Source organism: Pelodiscus sinensis, chromosome 22 (genome assembly GCF_052426305.1).
Source record: "Pelodiscus sinensis isolate ZL-2025 chromosome 22, ASM5242630v1, whole genome shotgun sequence".
NCBI classification, from domain to species: domain Eukaryota; kingdom Metazoa; phylum Chordata; order Testudines; family Trionychidae; genus Pelodiscus; species Pelodiscus sinensis.
The window spans coordinates 3,743,953-3,764,765 of NC_143073.1; the positions used below are offsets into that span (position 1 = coordinate 3,743,953).

At 43.2% G+C, this 20,813-nt stretch overlaps 1 protein-coding gene and 1 non-coding gene across 5 annotated transcripts; both read right to left on the reverse strand.

The window, feature by feature from the left end:
- Positions 1-751: 751 nt before the first annotated feature.
- Positions 752-16,601, reverse strand: KHDC4 (KH domain containing 4, pre-mRNA splicing factor). Of its 4 annotated transcripts, none has more exons than XM_075907021.2 (14): positions 16,249-16,601; positions 14,872-15,112; positions 13,857-13,979; positions 11,964-12,043; positions 11,300-11,352; positions 9,626-9,789; positions 9,090-9,301; positions 8,541-8,601; positions 7,361-7,418; positions 6,759-7,006; positions 5,471-5,632; positions 4,064-4,176; positions 3,170-3,261; positions 752-2,171 (listed from the first exon to the last, which is right to left on the reverse strand). In XM_075907021.2, the coding sequence occupies exons 1-14, from the start codon at positions 16,383-16,385 to the stop codon at positions 1,972-1,974; spliced, it is 1,944 nt and encodes a 647-aa protein (XP_075763136.1). In that variant the 5' UTR covers positions 16,386-16,601; the 3' UTR covers positions 752-1,971. The 4 variants fall into 4 exon arrangements, 3 of the variants coding, with proteins under 3 accessions (XP_075763136.1, XP_075763135.1, XP_075763137.1); XM_075907020.2 differs by having other exon boundaries at positions 13,857-13,985; XR_012897398.2 differs by having other exon boundaries at positions 2,114-2,171; positions 4,064-4,148; positions 13,857-13,985; positions 16,249-16,598.
- LOC112547293 (small Cajal body-specific RNA 4) lies at positions 9,397-9,524 on the reverse strand. Its single transcript, XR_003091026.1, has one exon.
- Positions 16,602-20,813: the final 4,212 nt, after the last annotated feature.

Consider the following 20,813-nt stretch of genomic DNA (forward strand, 5'->3'; position numbering starts at 1 on the left):
ATGGGGAGGGGCAACTTTCAAAAGACTGAGGACCTGTTCGAGCCCAGGCTCTAGTGCCAGTGAAATTGAAGTCAGGAAGGCCCCTCAAGCGCCAAGTCAGAGGGAAGCGATGTTAGTCGATGCCCACAAAAGTGAGGAGTCTTGGGCCACCTTACGGACTAACAGATTTATTTGGTTTTAAGTTGTCCTGGGCAAAAGCCCCCAAAAGCTTGTGCCCAAATAAGTCTGTTAGTTTTTAAAGTGCCTCAGGAGGAGTCATTGAATTTGAAGGACTGGGGCTTATTAAAATTAATGTATAGCATAAAAGAGTAGTTTTAAAAGTTGGAGATATGTTACTATAAGCATAGCAAGTTCAACTATATGAACACAATCAAACCCAACAATTATCCCCCTGCCAAACCAAAGTACTGCATTGCATGCACCGTTCTGCCCCGTACAGAGGACGAGAGAGAAGGAAACCACAAGACAGAAGTGGGTGCACTACTGAAAAGAGCTCAGATATTGCAATGAGGGAATAGCACAAGAACCTAAATAGAACAGAACAAAATGTGTCCCGTTAAAAATGATTTAATAGGTTTTAAATACTATAATAATGGCTTTTATTAATGAGTAAGTATATTTCATCAAGTCCTATATTTGTTAAAACACCAAGTTGGAGACAGAGGTTGTCACCATTTCCACCCAACATGCACTGGCTTGTACTCAAGAAAGCAACCTGATAGAACTAAAGAAAAAAAGATGGAAGCAAAAAGAATATTTGTACATTTATTTATAAGGAAATTATGTTTCTATAATTATTTACAACATGTAGGAAACCAGAGAATAAGTTTATACAAAGCCAGCCAGTTTGCACGGTAGTCAAAATGTGTACTTATTACAATACTTCAAACTATTACTCATGTTTCAAATGCAAACCCGCACCTCCATGTACATTGTGTCCCACCACACATTGGTGGCTTCACACATCAATGTTATCAATACAAAAGAGTAAATCTTTTGGCAACAGCTTGCCATGCTAAGAAAGGCTGTGTTGCAGTTCCCAGTCACTGTAAACAATCCACAATTTATTCAGAGGTTCTGCTTCTGTGCTTCAGTGTAATAGCAGAGCTTGCAATCAGGTCTTTGGAGACACACAAACCAGGATGCTATATTAAATAGTCATTAAACAAAACTGGTGGAATCAGGCTAGAAAATTAATGACACCAACATAACAAGTAGTATCACATAGACCAGCTGAAGAAGGTAAGTGTGAACACACCACTGACATACCAAATATGTCCAAGTATTAATAACAAATCAGATCCATCCAAAATAGAAAATTGTGAGGAAAAAACCCTACAACCCCCGCCTTCCAAGAAATTTGCCACGAACCAAAAGTTGTTTTGAGTTACTGAAATTGCATTTTGGAATTAAAGGGGGGGACACCATACATGGGATATGCTTAAAGTAAATAAAATTAGGAATTTAAGGAAACATGATCTTAAAATTAAGTGTGTAATGCACAGATGTTGCTTTCTCCAGTGAAAGTCCAAACACCAAGGACATCTTTTGTCACCAGACTCAAAACACATTGACAGAAGGAAAATTACTTAAAATACAAATGCAAAATTTGTATTGAAGTCAACCTGGCCGGCTATCTCCATTTCTGAAACTATACAGGATACATAGCAAATGCAGGGGAAGAGACCTACTTCCCTGTTCTTGTTCTGCGAGCACATTCCCTCACTGTATAAAAAGTCCGTGCTGCACCAAGTTTGTGATTTCAAATAACTTTTCATAGATGACAAATTCACAGCAGAAATATGGATTGTAAAAATATAATAGAACCCCTTTCCAAAGGGAATAGTGCACCTTTAGCAGTTTCTGCAAAGGTAAAAACAATGTACATTTGCAAAGTTCCTTTTGTAATATACATGCATTATTGCTAGAGAAAAAAGGTGTAACTGAGGATACAAAACTGTTCTGTAGCTTCTATGGTGCCATCCAAAATGGCATCTGTTGTTTAGCTCGTTGTTGTGAGGAAGGATACTGGTATCCCAAACTCCATCCCTGCGAAAAATTACTTGCATTTTTATGGCCACCATGTTCCTCTTCTTCATCAGATGAATCTCCAGTATAAGACACTAATCCAAACCCCTTCTCAGCAGTTTTCATCTTCTTAGCTGAATGATCTAAAGGGAAAGAAAAAAACATCTCCCCGCCCCAGAGAAGGAAAAAAAGATAAAAATACCCCAGACAAGTTAATTAATAAAAAGAGATGTTAATTATAAATCGTTAGTTGGACACCATTTTGAGGTCACAGGGTCAATGGTCACCCAAGGTTGGCGGTCACACGAAATAGCAGCAGCAACGGCATATGTGATCCATCAGAACCATGTAAGAAAGCAGAGAAAGAAAAAAAGAAACACAAAAAGAAAAAAAAAAAAGGTCAAGTTAGCAAATGAGTTAAAGTGACTCAATTTCACCGTTAAGAGATAAATATGTAAAGAAAAGTCCAAATTTAATCATAAGAGGTCAAATATAATGGCAAACTCTGTCACCAATACCGGAGAAAAACTGAGGTTAAGCTAATATACTGTCTCTGTGGCTCTTGGATACACGAAAATGTGCAACTTGCAAGGGCATGAACAAGTACAAGAATTTAAATGTTTTCTCAAGTCGCAAATATTTGATGCTACTGAACTGTATGAAAAGATGGAATCCAATGATATCTATCAGTTGTGTACCACTTAGGGAGAAGGTCTTCTAGATACATGGCTTACATTAACAACTAGCCTAATGTACAGAACTACACAATTTAAACCTGATGCAATATAAAACTCTGATATATAAGTGTGCTATACAGCAATTCTTATGGAGCTGTGAGTGGGCTGATTATCAAAATTAAAAAATAAAAACAGAGACCTTCTTCTTTCTTTCAAAAAATGGAGTTAAACATATTACTGGGGCTTTTCTATCACTCAAAAATTCATGCATTGACTGTTCAAATCAAGAAATGCATGGGTTTAAAGCCTACGGAACATGACCATCCTCTCACTTAAAGCTGCAATCCAAAGGACAGCCCAGAATTGTTTGGACAATTCAGTATTTGCCAAAGTCAACATCAGATTGTACATTGCAAGTTTAAACTTGCTTTTGCATATACATTTATTTGGTTTATTATGCTCACCGTGGTTGCCCAATAAGGACCCCGATCCATTTCTTTCTTCGGATTCTGTTTTCATTCCGGTCACTGGAAAGGCTGGTGGAGGCATCAACTGCCTGTATTAATAAAAATATTATTAAATTAAATAATATAGTATTTTTAAATTTATTGACTAAGCAACATAAAGTAGTGGGATAGGGATTTAAAGGAGAAAGAGAAGGTGTAAAATTAGACAACATGAGATTGGAGTAAATTCTAACATCTTGCTAAAGATCTACCAGAAAGGGTTTATCTACACAGCACCCTAAACTCGAAATTGCGTCTCTTATTTCAACTGTACATTCCTTAAGCCTCGTGCAATGAGAGTTACACAGATGCCAAAATAGCACACCCATTATTTGAAATAATGGGTATATTTAAAAGAAGCGGTGTTGCTATTTCAGGATACTGGAGGTATCCCGAAATAGCCCCACAGTCTAGACGTACCCAACAGTTTAACACTGTCTTATGAATTCCCATCAAGTAGATTTGAGTTTAAAACTTTACCAATAGTCATGACCTCAATAAGATTTAGAAAATTTCGCAACTCTTTTAATAGGCGATTCCTTATTTGAATTAAAAAAAAAATTGCTGCGCTTTCATATTTACTAAACAACTCAGTGAGAAGCCTACATAATTTGTGAGAGTTTCAGAAGGCTGACAAGAGAAAAGGTAAAGGTGTGCAGGGAATGGGAACCAAAAATCTTCTTTAGATTAAAAGAACATTTTCAATCCCTTACAACCTTTCTGATTAGCTTTTGTGGCCCGTGTGAGGATCAGAGCCCTCCAGTTGAAAAACTTTGTTTTAGAAGTTCAGCTTTTCTTTAGAATTAACATATGACTAATTCTAATCATACTTTAGTTAAACACAACATTTACCTGTCCCTCTCTCTCTCCTTTCCTGAGGAACTTGCGGGCTTCGATCCTGCCTCATCGATTTCACTCTGACTGGAGAAGCCTGTACCTAAATTAGTCATATGAATGGGTCCATGCTATGAGCAGAAAAACACATGGCATTAGCAAATCTACAACTATGATATAAGTTACAACTCCTTAATGAAAATGTCAGGAAGCCCAACCTTTCGAAGTATATTGCCAACTATAGACTGGGGTTAATATTTTCAATTTTCTGGGTCTAATATTCACGATTGCACTATACGTAAGATAAAAGATCAAGAAATATTTATTGCTCTCTAGCATAGTTATTAAAAATGCTTTTCCCTAATGAATCCTGAACAAGGTAACTTTTGTTTATAAACACCTATGAACTGTCACAAAGACTTTTGTATAGCATCCATAACCACAGTATCTAAGGCCCAGATTTTTAAAGATATTCCAACTCTTAAGTGTTTTAATCCCTTTGGAAAATGAAATGTAGGCTCCCAAACCAAGTTAGACATTGCTATGCTGAGCATGGCAATGCATAAATATTTTTAAAAATATGGGCCCAATGGCTGAGGCAGAAGAGGCCTTACATCATATCTAGCCTATCTTCACCATAATGTGCGATTGTATGACCATTAAAACGGTCAGACAACTATCTACTTCCTTTATAGGCTAGAACAGAATGCTATAATGAAACACCAATGTTCACCTTGCATCCATTTGTGGGTGCAAAGATACCTGCCATTGGAGATTCTGATCCTGAATAGCTTTTTAAAGGATTTTAAATGCAAGTTTGGTTAAATTTTACCAAGGGCAATTTGGATTCAGAAAAATACTTCAGGTATGAGAAGGCACTTTTCCATGGTGGAAACTTCTCTTAACACACAGAAATGTCTGGGTAGAAGCTGTAAATTATATTATATCTTTATGAAATTAAATATGGCTGTTTGTATGGGATACAATCTCTCTCTCATAACTATGTCTCATGTGATCTCAAATAAAAGAAAACCTAAGTCTTGTCTTACTGTAATCTTCCTAACCACTAAAACTGCCAGAAACCTGAATAGAAGACTCTGGAAGCAAACAATACACTTTGTCTCACAAAAAAAAGCAACACGGCTTTTCATTATGGAAGACCAAAAAGGAAAGAAATTTTTTACCCGAAAGAAATGGGAGGCGCTAGATACACCATTTGCATCTGGTCAAAAGTGTGAAATCTCATCTTCATCGCTCACAATTAAATTTAAAATTCTATTTAAAAGTTCACTAGCATCTCCTAAAGGTGTTGGATGACTGTCATGAAACAACTCAAACTACTTTAAGAATGATTAATTTACAGCAAAGTTTCTTGGTAGGGAAGAGAACTGGGGGCAGGTACTAAAATTGCTTATTTTATTCCACCTGGTATCCCAGCAGTCCTGACTCTCTCTCATCTGGTAGCTCCTCAGTGAAGCGTCTCTTTTGGCCCTGGCCCTGGGGCTGGGGTTGGACTTGTGGTGGTGTAGCAGTTGGCAAGGCTGTTTTTACCGGGGCAGAAGGAAGAAAAGGGCCACTCAGTGGACTCTAGTGACACAAAATAAAAAAAATAGCATGTAAAAATCTGTAACAGTTTAAACGGATTAAAGTTTACATAATGAAATAAAATACACTTCACTGAGTGCGAGTGCTAAAAAGGCAAATAATTTAAAAATTGTATTAGCGAGTTTAAATACCCATTAAGCAGCAAAGTTGTGGAATGCTGTCTTAAAGTGATTGCTATTTATAGCTATTCAAACTAGGTATGTATCAGTGTACACCAGGGGTGGGCAATAATTTTTGTAGCGGGGGGCCACTTCACCAATGTTGGTAGTGGTTGCAGGCCAGCCCTAGAAGGGGCTGAGGCTTAGGCGGAAGTGGCAGCTCCCTGTAGGTAACATGCGGGTGGGAGTGGAGATTTCGCGTGCTCCCCTGTGGGAGACCATGGGAGGTTCCTCCCCACCCTACCCTGCCTGGGACACATGGTGCCCAGAGGGAACCACCAGCCCTTCTGAACAGCTGCTGTCTCAATTGGCCTGGGGCGCGGCAGGGCAGCCCAGATCAAACTGCTTGGTGGACTGTATCTTGCCCACCCTGGTGTACATGTTTAAACGGTTAATTGATGAGCCTGGGCTCATCGGTTAACTTTCACGATTACACACAAGATTCCCCCACCCTGTGCTTCTGCCGCTTCTGATAGAGGCAACAGTGTGGGAGGCAGGGGGGAAGCCAGCTTTTAAGCCAGATCCTCACACGTATCTGCTTACGGCGCTGCCTCACCCCTCTCCCTTCATGTGTAAATGTAAAACCACTGAAAATTCCAGTGGTTACACATTTACCAAAAAAACCTCCCCACAGTCTAACATGCCTAAGTCAAACTTGCTCTACTAGTGTAACTGTAGTGCAGTTTATGATAATGCCCGTGGCAATTAAAATTACTTCTAACATTAACACAGATAAAAGGAATTCAACTAATGGATACACGTTATAAATGGAGTTGTCATCTCTTACTTAGGTGATTGTAGCAGAACCTGACTTGAAGAGATCCAATAAAATAGCAGAAGTATTATACAAGCATATCTAAAAGAAGCAGTTTTGAGTCTGATTTCTGTTAGCAGACGCAGAAACTTGTTAGCTGAGAACTCTAGGCCAAGTTACCCATCCCTTTCCTTACCTGGCCAGTGCTAGCTGGAGGTTGCACTTGTGAAATTGGATACTGTGTGGGCACAGGTGGTACTCCAGGGGGTATTGTTAACACTCCGGGTGCCAGTGGCACTGCTGGTGGTACAATGCCTGGTACTCCATACGGAGGTTGAACTGGCTGCTGAGGAGGAGGAACAGGGTAGCCAGACTGGTAACCATTGGCTGGGTAGTATGATGGCTGAGGAGGTAGACTATTTATAGCAGCAGGTTGTGTGAAACCTGGTGGAAGAGAAAAAAAAATAAAAGCCATTACTTCTAAACCAGCTGCAGAATCTACAAAAATCCATTTCACTGACAAGGAAAGGTAAAGGAGGGGAACGAGGTGGGCGGGGGGAGGTGTTCACTGAAGATTAATGAGGGGAAAGATTTTCAGATTTTCGGCAGTATTTGGCAGGGGACTGGACTTGATGACCTTTCAAGGTCCCTTCCCAGTCTAGTACTCTATGATTCTATGAAAATTAACATGGAAAAACCAGACTGTTGCCCAATACCATTGGACTGATACAGATGTAAGTGTAAATATTACTCACAGAAACAATGTAACTTACAAACTACAAAGATGTTAACACATACCTGCTAAAGGTACTGCAGTGGTTATTTGATTCACAAATCGGGAGTATTCAGCATGAACCTTTAAAGGATATGACTAGATTAGCAAATAAATGTATACCACAAATGCTGTCAGATTAGCTACTTTGCAGGAAGAATGTTTCTTATTACATAATGTGGCCCTGGCTCTACCAAAAGCAGAGTAACGTTAATGATCCGAGCAATAAAGGGAAAAGGACAAAGCTAAGTCACCAGCATGGTGTTAGTATGACAGATTTTGATCAGATATGTATTGTTGGAGTCATTAATGTTTTATCTAAACTGTCTCAAGTATCCACAGAAATGCATTTTAGAATGTCCAAACGACCATGAGGAGCCCATATTTAAGCTCTGATAGAACAAGGAAGAATTTGGCACATGAGATTGAACTACTATATCCTAACAACACAACAGAGGAAGAAGTAAGGGATGGATTCTACATACATCTGAATCTGAGCAAGATATCAGTTAGCATTGAAAAAATTGTTACATTGCAACCAACTGTTTCTCTGTAGGAGCACAAGCACAATAAGAAACAGTAGGGCCTCTGTAGGTGGCACACACCCTGATTAATTTAGTTTTCTGCGGCTGCTCAAGTTGTTTGCATATATTCAAGTCCTTACTGCAAGTCTGTTCTGAAAATAGTATCACCCCCAGGGGTGTGTGCAGGAATTTAAATAGATCCCTTTTTCAGGGGAAGGTAGTAGTGCCGGATACAGAACTCCTGTGGCAGGGGAGTAGGAGAGCAAACTCCTCCGCAGAACTTCTGCTCCTGGGCTGCAGTGCTAAGAGCAAGGCAGCTCCTCTTCCCCAGGGCTGCAGTGGAGAGCACATGGGGCAGGCGGACTTCCGTTCTTTGGCAGGGCTGCAGTGGGGAGAGGAGAGCTCTCGTGCTCTCCTTGCTGCACCCTAGGAGCAGGAGTTCTGCATCTCTTGCAGATTACTGGGTGGGGGTGTGCTGGGCTCCAGCTCCCCCACCCCTCCACATGCTGCTGTTCAAAGCCAGTTGTTTCCTAGAAATATACCACCAGCAACATGCCAAAGCTTATGAAAACTTTTGCTAAGAGCATAATGGAAGCAATACATACAACTGAGGCACAGCACAGCTAAAATGGACTCTTGAAATCTCATGTTTGTGAATAGATTACCATGAAAAGTCACTTACTGTTTGCAGTAGATTTTCACACAGTTTTTTGGCAGCTGCCAGACCTTCTGGTTTTGGATGACTGGAAAAAAAAAAAAAAAAAAAAAAAAAAAAAAAAAGAGTCAGGAACATAAAGTGCATTAGCAGTCTTGCTCTTTTATGAATTTTATAACTAGACTTGGGTGCTTCTTCCTTTTTATTTCCCTCCCTTAGTAGCACAGTACCAGGTCTTTTCTCCTTTCCCCTCATGCAGGTGATCAACTGCCCTATCTACTCAACACTCTACATTCTTCCTGTCCATCAAGTGTTTTGTTCAGTAACTATTAGAAGATGCTTAGAATCTACAGACAGAGCAGTGTTTTATGAAAGATTTAAATGGGTGCGTAACATCTCTTTCCAAACAAGTCCAACCAGAACTATGCTGTACCATGTTCTTGTGCAACGCAGGAAAGATTAAACTGTTTCATTCAAGTTTCCTCAGCTGTCAGATGAAGATGCTATACTTTCAGCATCACCTGAAATAACATCCACAATAACTATAATTGCACGGATTCTTAAAATTACCCATACCTTATATAGATATACATAGGTTCAAAGGCTTCTCTCCCGGACGCTGGTTCTATGCAGCCCGAGCCCTTCCCACGAAGAAAGACCTTGGCACCAGTCTCAATTTGAATGTGTTGTAAGTAGGAGCATCCAGGCCCTTCCACCTTTTCCTTCACATTAAACGTAGGTACAGCATGTTCCAGACCAACAAACAATTTGTCCTGCACGTAATGCATCTGCAGACATAACAGGAAACATCTAAACATTTCACATACAATGTTTACAACTCATTTGCAAAAGTTAACTATTCTCCTTCTGGAGGAGGAAGTTTAAATGTTGGATGGTACAGTCAGTCCTCTGCTCGTCTGTAAGTAAGACTGCTCTCTCCATTGCTTTTCTCTAGGAGGGTGGTATCAGCAGAGCCCCGCTTCACAGACTCCACCTTCTTAGTCCTCCAGTTATCACAGTGAATAAGATTTTAAAAAGACAAATATATAAATGGGTAAATCTTCCAATAGGAGCTTAAAATGCTGTAAAAAGCACAGGTCTGCATTACATACCCCTGACTGGAATGGAGGCTTCTGGCCAACAGCGGGAGACAGCTGGGCAATAGGAGCTGGCTGGTGGTAAACGGTAACTGTAGCTCCATTGAAAGTTGGACTGGAACCAGTGGCAGCTTTCACTACTCCATTAGTAATTATTTCTTTAATTCGATTTACAGCTCCTGTTTGGTAGAACATAACGCCACTTTCAGGAAAAGCATGCTAGCAAATGGATCTCTTTGGTTTCTTCATGTTTTAAAGCCTTTCCTTTCATTGGACTATCCTAGCCAGAAACCAGCTCTTGCTGTAAACAATATTTAAGTTCCTGGTTTGCCTGATCTTAATGCCCCGTTATTAGTGAAAGCTGTGTGATCTAGCATTTTAAGGCATACTCATAGAATAACTATGCTTGATATGGAGCAAGATGGTGTCCAGATGAAATCCAGCAAATTTAGAGGAACAAAGGCAGCTTTACCCAATCTTTGCAACAGTTGAATTCAGTCCTGGCCATGGATTGGCATGGACCACAAATGCTGTTCTAATCTACAGCTGTTACAGCTCACAACTACCTAAGGAGGAGCTCCACAGTCCCCAATATCCCCACTAGTGATCCAGCAATATTTCAGCATCTCAGTATGATGGGGTCTGCAAAGAACAGGATGTGGTGACCTATGCTGCCCCTGTGCCAAAAGAATTCCCAGCCTGGAACCCCACAGGGGTCCTAGACCAGAAGTCGGGTCCCTGTGTCAGACTGCAAGTGGAAACAAGAGATTTCCTTCCCCTACTAAAGTTTAGAATGATCTATGCAGTTGGGCGGTCTGCATTATTAGCAGTCATTTAAAATATTTTATGTAAAAATTACATAATTGACATTTGTCTCCATTGGCAAATCTGCACATCACAGGCAAGGATGCAAACTGGTTTACCCAGTTGGGGGTGGGCATACGAGTGATGCAAGGAGATAAACTGGGAAGGTGAACTGACAAGAAGAGCAGATGGGAAGCTGAACGATTTCATTTATTCCTTTGCTTTTTTAAAAAGGGGCCTTGGTGCACTAAGCAGCCTCACCTCTCTAATTCAAAACTCACCTTTTGTAATGATAACACTAAGGGCTGGTCTGCACTGGGAGCTTACACTGGCAAAAGTGTGTCTCAAGGGGGTGACAAACCTGCATCTCTGAGAGATACAGCTATGCTCACCTATCGCCCAGTATAGACAGCGCTTGGAGGAGGTAGGTCAGCTACCGCCTCAGGGAGCTGGATTACCTTTACCAGTGGGAGAACCCCTCCTGTTGGCATAGGCAGCATCTACACTGGTGCAGTAGCAGTATTGTAGCTGTGCCACTGTTGTGGCTTAAATGTAGGCGTGTATTCTTAGATTTGAATATACATGATCAGAGAGAGGGCCTCTCCATCTCCTCCTTGCCATTCCAGTTCTCTTTAGATCTCATCTGGGCACAGATGACAGTTTATTCCTTTTGACAGTGGGGCTACACCTGAACTCAGCAAGTCACACCTTGTGGTCCATCAAAGCCTTAGTTTGATAACTTGTAGGATGCAAATGGAAGACATTTCTGACTTTTCAACCAACAAGGGATTTATCTTTACCGCGTCCCAGATAATTTACAGTTTGTAATAAAATATATAGATCAAATTTATTAAAAACCAAGACACAAAACTATATATTACTTACTGTCAACTAGTTCCCGTGTCTGTCCCTGGACATGGAGATATAAAGGCCGATCCCTATTAAATGGGAACCAAAACATTCTATTAATGTACTGACATTGCTATCCAGTGATGAATTCATCCCAATTCCATTATGTTTTTGATAATGCTACATACTTTTCCTTAATAAATATAAGATCAATGACCCCTGCTGAACTCTGAGAGAAAGTGTAAATAACTAAATATTTCTTAACTATGTATTTTCCTTTTAATTTCATGACCCTTGATATGCAAAGTGATACAGTCTACATAAATTCAGAAGTTCCTTATTTGAATGAATGACCACTCCCTAGATTATTAAAACCAGGTCTTGAAAAATTTACATTACATTTACATTACATTACATTTACTCTTTGGATTTCACACATCTGGTTCAATTGCCCAAGCATTGTCAGTTTCACCATCATGTAAGAGCCCCAATCATGGGCCTTAATGTGCGAGAAGCCGCACAAACACAGCTAGATATGCAATCAGTATTTCAACCTGATGATGATTAACCTATTAAAAATCTCCATAATTACCACACCACCAACTTACCCTTCTACATAATAGGGAGTCTTTGAGGCTAACTAAGTACATCCATATAAGTATTCAACCGTGATGCCAAATAAGTTAAAAGAACTACAAACCCAGGTCCCACTTTTGCTTTCTCCTCCACAGTCATGAACCTCCCTCGAGTAGAGACAGCGGCTCCACTCAAACGACTTATCTGTAGACATGAAAACAAAAATCTGTCCTGCATAAGAATTTACTTCAGTCATAGGATGACTGTCAAATATGTGAAGCTCAGTTACAAAGACATGGAAAATAGCAGAAAACTCATCACAGACTTTTATTAATTGCGGTAATTTGGAAAGCCAGAAAAGAGCTGCATTTAAAAAAATTTGCTGGAATACTATAAACACTCAAGTATGAACTCTGGTCATCTGAAGACGTGGGATGTGCCCTCAAAAGCTCATGATACCATCTACATGTTTTATTAGTCTATAAAGTGCTACCAGACCATTTGTTGTTTTTTTCACTGAAGTATTGTTATGCCTGCTATTTTTTGTTTTTGTTTTAATAACCTGACATTTTGCTGCAACTAGTTTAAAGTCATTAATGCATGGAGCTGATAGGGGAGCCCTGAGTGGCTGACAAAATTATGGTGTACACTCAAATATTGCAGGATCCACAATTTTGCAAATTTAATTAGGGTCTTAGTAATGAAATAAGTGGTAACTAAAATGGGGACCAGATCATCAGCAAAAATTAAACTGATCAAACTTCAGGTCACCTTTAATTATACAATAACATTATACTGAAAGAACATATTTAAACCCAAAAAGGGGGATTTTGTTTGTTTGTGATACCATATTACAGGTTTCTTTAAATTAAAAAAAAAAAAAGGACTACAAATCTTCTGGTTTAGCAAGACACTTCTTTCATTAGTAGTTTATTTCGCTTTGTTTAACACCTTCATTTGAAACATCTGATACTGGTTACAGCCAAAATCTAGAATAGATGGACCAGTAGTCTGATCCAGTACGGCAATTCCTATATTCCTTCAAAGACTGCACAGACATGTTGCCTCTATAGGCAAGAGAAGGAAAGGTCAGGAAAAAAAAAATCAATGCATTTACAAATGTTCCAGCTATGTGAGTAATCAAAGTCATACCCAACATAAATAAGACCATGTGGAACAGATGGCACTTCTATTTTAACTAGGGATGTTAACAATCGTGTATTTGTGTAACAGTGTAACCGTCCCCCATCATGCTACTGCCTCTGTATCAGAGGCAACAGCACCGGGAGGGGAGGAACAGGCAGCTCTGCAGGAGCCAGTACACACTGGGAACCAGCTTAAAAGTTGGCAGACATGAAAAGCTGGCTCCCACCTGCCCCAAGCCACACGCTGCTGCCTCTATTAGAGGCAGCAGTGCAGGGGGCATGCAGCTCCACAGGGGACAGTGCTCATGAGGAGCTGGCTTTTAATCCAGCTCCCCCCAGCACCAGCTCTTATATAGAGGCATCAAGGGGGGAGAGTGTGTGTATTTGTTAGGATTAACCAATAAACCTGGGCTTATCTGTTAATTGTGTAAATGATTACATGCTAACATCCCAAATTTTAACACCATAAGCAAGACTGAGTTCATTGGTCCCTAGGAAATACAAGATCTAATGCAGTTGTTCACCTCTAACAACATGAATCCTCAAATTGGAATATTAAAGCTAACTCGAGGGAGAGCTGAATATTGTTCTAGTCATAAGCTCTACCATGGCTCAGCATATCATCTCTATGTAAATTATTTTGAATATTTTCACAAGCAGTCACATATTTCACTATTATATTGCATAGTTTCACATTCAGAATCTAATCACTATGGCCAGTAAATTACAAAGTGATTACTGCCCCTTACTCTCTCCCTATCCACAAGCCAAACACTTTTGCTAGGAATCTGCCCGGCAGTGATGACCATGAATCTTTTTAAACTTTAAAAACAGTTGAAAATCTAAGACTTAGACACCACTTCTTCACGCACCTCATCCTGAGTTTGTCCTCTTGTCAACAGGTTTCTGCATGTGAGGGGTACGTCATTGATTTCCACTTCTGCTACTACCAGGTCATCTTTACTTTTGCTTGTAGCTGGACCTTTCCCTGGGGCCTGTAGCTTCAACAGATCATTACAAAACTGATACAGGGCAATACTTATTTGTACTCTATAATAGGACAAATTGAGCAGAATGGTCCCTTAACACAAGTAACTATTTTACCTTTCTATATCCCCTCTCGATCCCTGAACTCATTTGCTTTACTAACAATAAAATAAATTAACTATATCTAGTATTCATTACTTACCTACCTCTTCACATATTCAAATACTCAGTATAAATACCATCTGATTAATCCTTCACAACACTTATCTGGGATGGCTGTTATTTTCATTTTACAGAGAAATTCAGAAAGGAAGGTCTTGGTGGCAAAGGAACTGGATTCCTTTGAGACTTTGGACAAGATATCATTTCTATTTGCTTCAATTCACTGAATACATGGCTAACTTTAACCATGTGAGCAGAGTGGGCTTAAAAAATTACTTATTAAAGCTTAAAGTCATCCCGGAAGAGGATGAATTGTGTTGTTGTTTTTATAGGATTGAAGAATTAATATGCATAAAGTATTTTGAAGAGGCTATATGTTCAAAACAACATTAAATGAAGCTATATTTTCTTCCTTAGAATTGTAGAACTAATTTTCCCATAACTGCAGCACCTCAGTTTCTAATGCTTTCTGAATACAAAGTTGGACACTTCTATTGAATCTTCTCATCAGAGCTTCCTGTTCAATATTATTTTTTCATAATATTTAAACCCCTTTACATTTATAAAAAACACATACTGTTTTTGAATATGTCAGAAATCATGTGAAATCTTTTGCATTTCACTGGGCTCGACTTCATCCTCAGCCCCTCAACACTTGGCCCACCTAGTTGCAAAGTACAGCCATTGTACGACTGCTGACATAAAAAGAGGTAGCTGTCACCACTGCCCCTCCCTCACCTTGTCTGTTGTGTTTGCTGTGGGTTTCAGTTTTCCTTTAGCCATGAGCATTGCATTGATTTTTGCAGCCACCGCAGCAGCTGCATCCAAAGCCCCAGAGGGGGCCGCAGAGCTCTCGGAACCTGCCACAGCAGAGACGCCATCAGCGCTGCTTGGGAAGGGGCGGCCTGGCATTGGGGATGTACCAGGGAGAATGAAAACAGCAGGAGATGGACCAGGCTGGTCCCATTTACTGCGGCGCCTGAGGAACAAAACATGGTCAACCCAAAGCCCCCACTAGCCCAAATCTTCAAAGCCACCCCCAGCCTGCAGTGCCCAGACCCCCCCGACTGCCTCCAACACCCCCAGCCTGCAGTGCCCAGTCCCCCGACTGCCTCCAACACCCCCAGCCTGCAGTGCGCCTCCAACACCCCCAGCCTGCAGTGCCCAGACCCCCCCGCCCCCCAACACCCCCAGACAGCCTCTAACACCCCCAGCCTGCAGTGCCCAGACCCCCCCGACTGCCTCCAGATCCACACCCCCAGCCTGCAGTGCCCAGACCCCCCCGACTGCCTGCAGTGCCCAGACCCCCCCGACTGCCTCCAACACCCCCAGCCTGCAGTGCCCAGACCCCCCCGACTGCCTCCAACACCCCCAGCCTGCAGTGCCCAGACCCCCCCGACTGCCTCCAACACCCCCAGCCTGCAGTGCCCAGACCCCCCCGACTGCCTCCAACACCCCCAGCCTGCAGTGCCCAGACCCCCCCGACTGCCTCCAACACCCCCAGCCTGCAGTGCCCAGACCCCCCCGACTGCCTCCAACACCCCCAGCCTGCAGTGCCCAGACCCCCCCGACTGCCTCCAACACCCCCAGCCTGCAGTGCCCAGACCCCCCCGACTGCCTCCAACACCCCCAGCCTGCAGTGCCCAGACCCCCCCGACCGCCTCCAACACCCCCAGCCTGCAGTGCCCAGACCCCCCCGACTGCCTCCAACACCCCCAGCCTGCAGTGCCCAGACCCCCCCGACTGCCTCCAACACCCCCAGCCTGCAGTGCCCAGACCCCCCCGACTGCCTCCAACACCCCCAGCCTGCAGTGCCCAGACCCCCCCGACTGCCTCCAACACCCCCAGCCTGCAGTGCCCAGACCCCCCCGACTGCCTCCAACACCCCCAGCCTGCAGTGCCCAGACCCCCCCGACTGCCTCCAACACCCCCAGCCTGCAGCACCCGGCCCCAACTGCTTCCAACCGCCCCCCACCCCCAGGAACCAGCCCCCTATTGCCTCGACCCCCCACTGCTTCCAGCACCCCCCCAACCGCCAGCGCCGAGCCCCCGCAGCCCCACCCTCCTACGACTCCCACCCTCCGACCAGAGCCGGTCTCTCGGGTCCCGCCTCACCCGCCTGCGGCCCCGGAGTCCCGCTGGCCTGCGCTCCCCGCTGACATGGCTCCGACCCGGCTCGGCCACCAGCGCTCCACACCCTTCGTCATTTCCGCCAGCCCCGAGCCAACTGACGCCCTTCCGGCCGTCGTCATAGTGACCGCAAGGTGCCGACGACTTCCGGTGCCCGATTCCGCAGGAGCTCTGCCCCAGACGGACCCGCTAGCACGGCAGCTTCCGCTCACAGGCCCCAAGGGGACGTGGCGGGTGGCCGTTCCGCTCCCCGCTGTGCTGCCAGTAGAGCGGGTGACCGGCGTACTGAGGCACTTCCGGTCACGGTTCCCGGCAGGACGCGATGGGTTGACGGACCGCTCCTTGTCGCGCGGGTTTACCTAGGCACTTCCGGTCGCGGTCCTCGGGTGACTTAGTGGCCCGCAGCCTCCCCTGGCAAACCCGCTTCCGGCCTGTCGGAGCGCGAGGGGCCGCCAGGGGCGTCACAGAGCGCGGGGCGAGCAGGGGACCGGAAGAGGATGAATTGTGCAGCGCGCGCCCGGGGGTGGGGCCAGACGGGGGAGATGGGGGGTGTGTGACAAAATGGGAAATGAAATTTAATGTGGATCTGTGTAAAGTGATGCACATTGGGGAAAATAACCCCCACTCTAGGTAGGATACTCGTGTAGCTACGACTCGAGAGAGATCCTGGAGTCCTGGTGGAGAGCTCTCTGAAAACACCCCCCCCCCCCCCCCCCCCCCCGTGTGCAGCGGCAGTCAAAAAAAGCAAATTTTTAGGCATTGTTTAAAAGAATCGAGAATAAGACAGAAAATATCTTATTGCCTCTGTATAAACCCATGGTACGCCCACTTCTTGAATACTGCATCGAGGTGTGGCCACCTCATCTCAAAAAAGCTATGTTGGCATTGGAAAAGGTTCGGAAAAGGGCAACAAAAATGATTAAACGTTTGGAACGGGTCCCATGTGACGAGAGATTAAAGAGACTGGGACTTTACAGCTTAGAAAAGAGGCGATTGGGCACAGATATGAGAGAGGACTATAAAATCATGACTGGTGTGGAGAAAGTGAATAAGGAAAAGTTATTTCCTAGTTCCCATAACGTAAATACTAGGGGTCACCAAATTTAGTTAATAGGGAGCAGGTTTAAAACAAACAAAAGTATTTCTTCATGCAGCATACATGTGGAACTCCTTGCCAGAGGATGTTGTGAAGACCAGGACTTTAACAGGGTTCTAAAAAGAACTGGATAGGGTTAGGGTTAGGTGCATCAGTGCTTATTAGGCAGGATGGGCAGGAATGGTGTCCCTAGCCTCTGTCTGTCAGAGGCTGGGAATGGATGGCAGGGGATGTATCACTTTATGATTCCCTGTTCTGTTCATTCCTTCTGGGGCACCTGGCATTGACCAGTGTCAAGCTGGCAGACTGTTAATACATTTAAAAAGCAGAGGTGCAGCGTCTGTGACTGGGTGCGACCACGAGGAGTAACGGTAGTTCGGATTAGAGAGCCTAATCCGAACTACCTACTCCGTGCCACGTGTAGCCGCGGGCACGGAGTCCGAACTACCGGGGCTTTAAAAATGGTGGCGCCCAGCAAGATGCAAATGAAGCCCAGGATATTTAAATCCCGGGCTTCATTTGCAACTTCGGTTGCCTACATTAACCACTCTAGTTCGAACTAGGGTGGTAGTGTAGACATACCCTTAGAAGCAAGAGGAAGACCAAGGAGAGGGTAGGCCCACTGGTCAGTGAGGAGGGAGAAACAGTAACAGGAAACTTGGAAATGGCAGAGATGCTCAATGATTTATTTGTTTCAGTCTTCACCGACAAGTCTGTAGGAATGCCTAATATAGTGAATGCTAGTGGGAAGGGGGTAGGTTTAGAAGGTAAAATAAAAAAATAACAAGTCAAAAATCACCTAGAAAAGTTAGATGCCTGCAAGTCAGCAGGGCCTGATTAAATGCATCCTAGAATACTCAAAGAGCTGATAGAGGAGGTATCTGAGCCTCTAGCTATCATCTTTGGAAAATCATGGGAGACAGGAAAGATTCCAGAGGACTGGAAAAGGGCAAATCTAGTGCCCATCTATAAAAAGGAAAATAAGAACAACCCAGGAAACTACAGACCAGTTAGTTTCACTTCTGTGCCAGGGAAGATAATGGAGCAAATAATTAAGGAAATCATCTGTAAACACTTGGAAACTGGCAAGGTGATAGGGAACAGCCAGCATGGATTTGTAAAGAACAAATCATGTCAAACCAATCTGATGGCTTTCTTTAATAGGATAACGAGTCTTGTGGATAAGGGAGAAGCGGTGGATGTGGTATACCTAGACTTTAGTAAGGCGTTTGATACGGTCTCACATGATATTCTTATCAATAAACTGGGTAACTACAACTTAGATGGGGCTACTATAAGATGGGTGCATAACTGGCTAGATAACTGTATTCAGAGAGTAGTTATTAATGGTTCAAATCCTGCTGGAAAGGTATAACAAGTGGGGTTCCGGAGGGGTCTGTTTTGGGACCGGCTTTGTTCAATATCTTCATCAACAATTTAGATATTGGTATAGAAAGTACGCTTATTAAGTTTGCAGATGATACCAAGCTGGGAGGGGTTGCGACTGCTCTGAAGGATAGGGTCATAATTCAAAATGACCTGGTCAAATTGAAGAAATGGTCTGAGGTAAACAGGATGGAGTTTAATAAAGACAAATGCAAAGTGCTCCACTTAGAAAAGAACAATCAGTTTCATACATACAGAATGGGAAGTGACTATCTGGGAAGGAGTATGGCAGAAAGGGATCTAGGAGTATGGCAGAAAGGGATCTATAGTGGACCACAAGTTGAATATGAGTCAGCAGGGTGGTGCTGTTGCAAAGAAAGCAAATATTATTCTGGGATGCGTTAAGAGGTGTGTTGTGAGCAAGACACGAGAAGTCATTCTTCTGCTCTACTCTGCGTTGGTTAGGCCTCAGTTGGAGTATTGTGTCCAGTTCTGGGCAACACATTTCAAGAAAGATGTGGAGAAATTGGAGAGAGTCCGGAGAAGAGCAACGAGAATGATTAAAGGTCTAGAGAACATGACCTATGAGGGCAGGCTGAAGGAATTGGGTTTGTTTAGTTTAGAAAAGAGAAGATTGAGGGGGGACATGAGAGCAGTTTTCAGATATCTAAACGGGTATCATAAGGAGGAGGGAGAAAACTTGTTTATCTTGGCCTCTAGGGATAGAACAAGAAGCTATGGGCTTATACTGCAGCAAGGGAGGTTTAGGTTGGACATTAGGAAAAAGTTCTGTTGGGGTCACTGAGTTCCTAACTGTCAAGGTAGTCAAACACTGGAATAAATTGCCCAGGGAGGTTGTGGAATCTCCATCTCTGGAGATATTTAAGTGTAGGTAAGATAAATGTCTCTCAGGGATGGTCTAGACAGTATTTGGTCCTGCCATGAGGGCAGGGGACTGGACTCGATGACCTCTCGAGGTCCCTTCCAGTCCTATGATTCTATGATTCTATACCTAATGAGCTGCCATTTTTGGCAGAAGAGGCTCTTGCGCCAGCAGGAGCATCTACACTGCCCCTTCTTGTGCAAGAAAAACCCACTTGCGCAATGCCTCTACGATGATTATTTTCAGGAATAACGGTAATGCGCAAGAGGGTTTTTCTTACGCAAGAAGGGGCAGTGTAGATGCTCCCTCTGGCACAAGAACCTCTTCTGCAAAAAATGGTGGCTCATTAGGCATGCAAATGAAGCTCGGTGATATTCCACGCTTAGCCTCATTTGCATATTTCTGGCGCAAGAAGCCACCAGTGTAGACATAGCCTTTGAGTTTAGAAGCCCCAGCCCCCAACATGTCTATCTTCTCATCCACAGGGTCATACTAAAACCAAAAGAATATATGAAAATGAACACTTGAGACACGTATTTATTAACAATTAAGTCATTAGACCAATAGCGTGTACAGAAAACCCCTGAGATGTGACCGCCCGAGATGCAACACCCCCCCCCACACACACACATACAACCATTTTTGTAAGTGTAGAAGGAGCTGAAAAACCCCAATTTACATCCTTGGCCTGCATTTACGACAGTGCATGATGCCTATCATAAATGAGGGTTCGAGTTATGACTTGCGACACTTCCCCAGGAACCGATCACGTTGCAAGCCGGGGCCACCTGCATATTAAAAATGTAACTTTAATTGCGATTTTCCACTGCAAGCAAAACTCTTCATTTTAGGAATGCTTTTCAGGCTTTGTTGTGTGCAAACTCGTTTATAATTGAAGAAATATCTAATTAACGTGCAACATCACTGTTAATGTTAAGCTCTGCGAGCCCGTTCAAACGCCCTTGCCCCATTGTAGAACGATGATAGTTCTTTACTTGTTTTAACACGTTGACTGTGCATTCACCTGAACCCACTGATGCAAGGAGACTGACAAAAATACGTAATGCAATTGTGAGATTAGGAAAGACAGTCGACAGGCTGAGATCAAATATTTCTTGAAGCATTTCTTTTGGCTTGCAGTCTGATGTAAAGTTGGTGGAATGTACACATTTCTGGAAGACAATC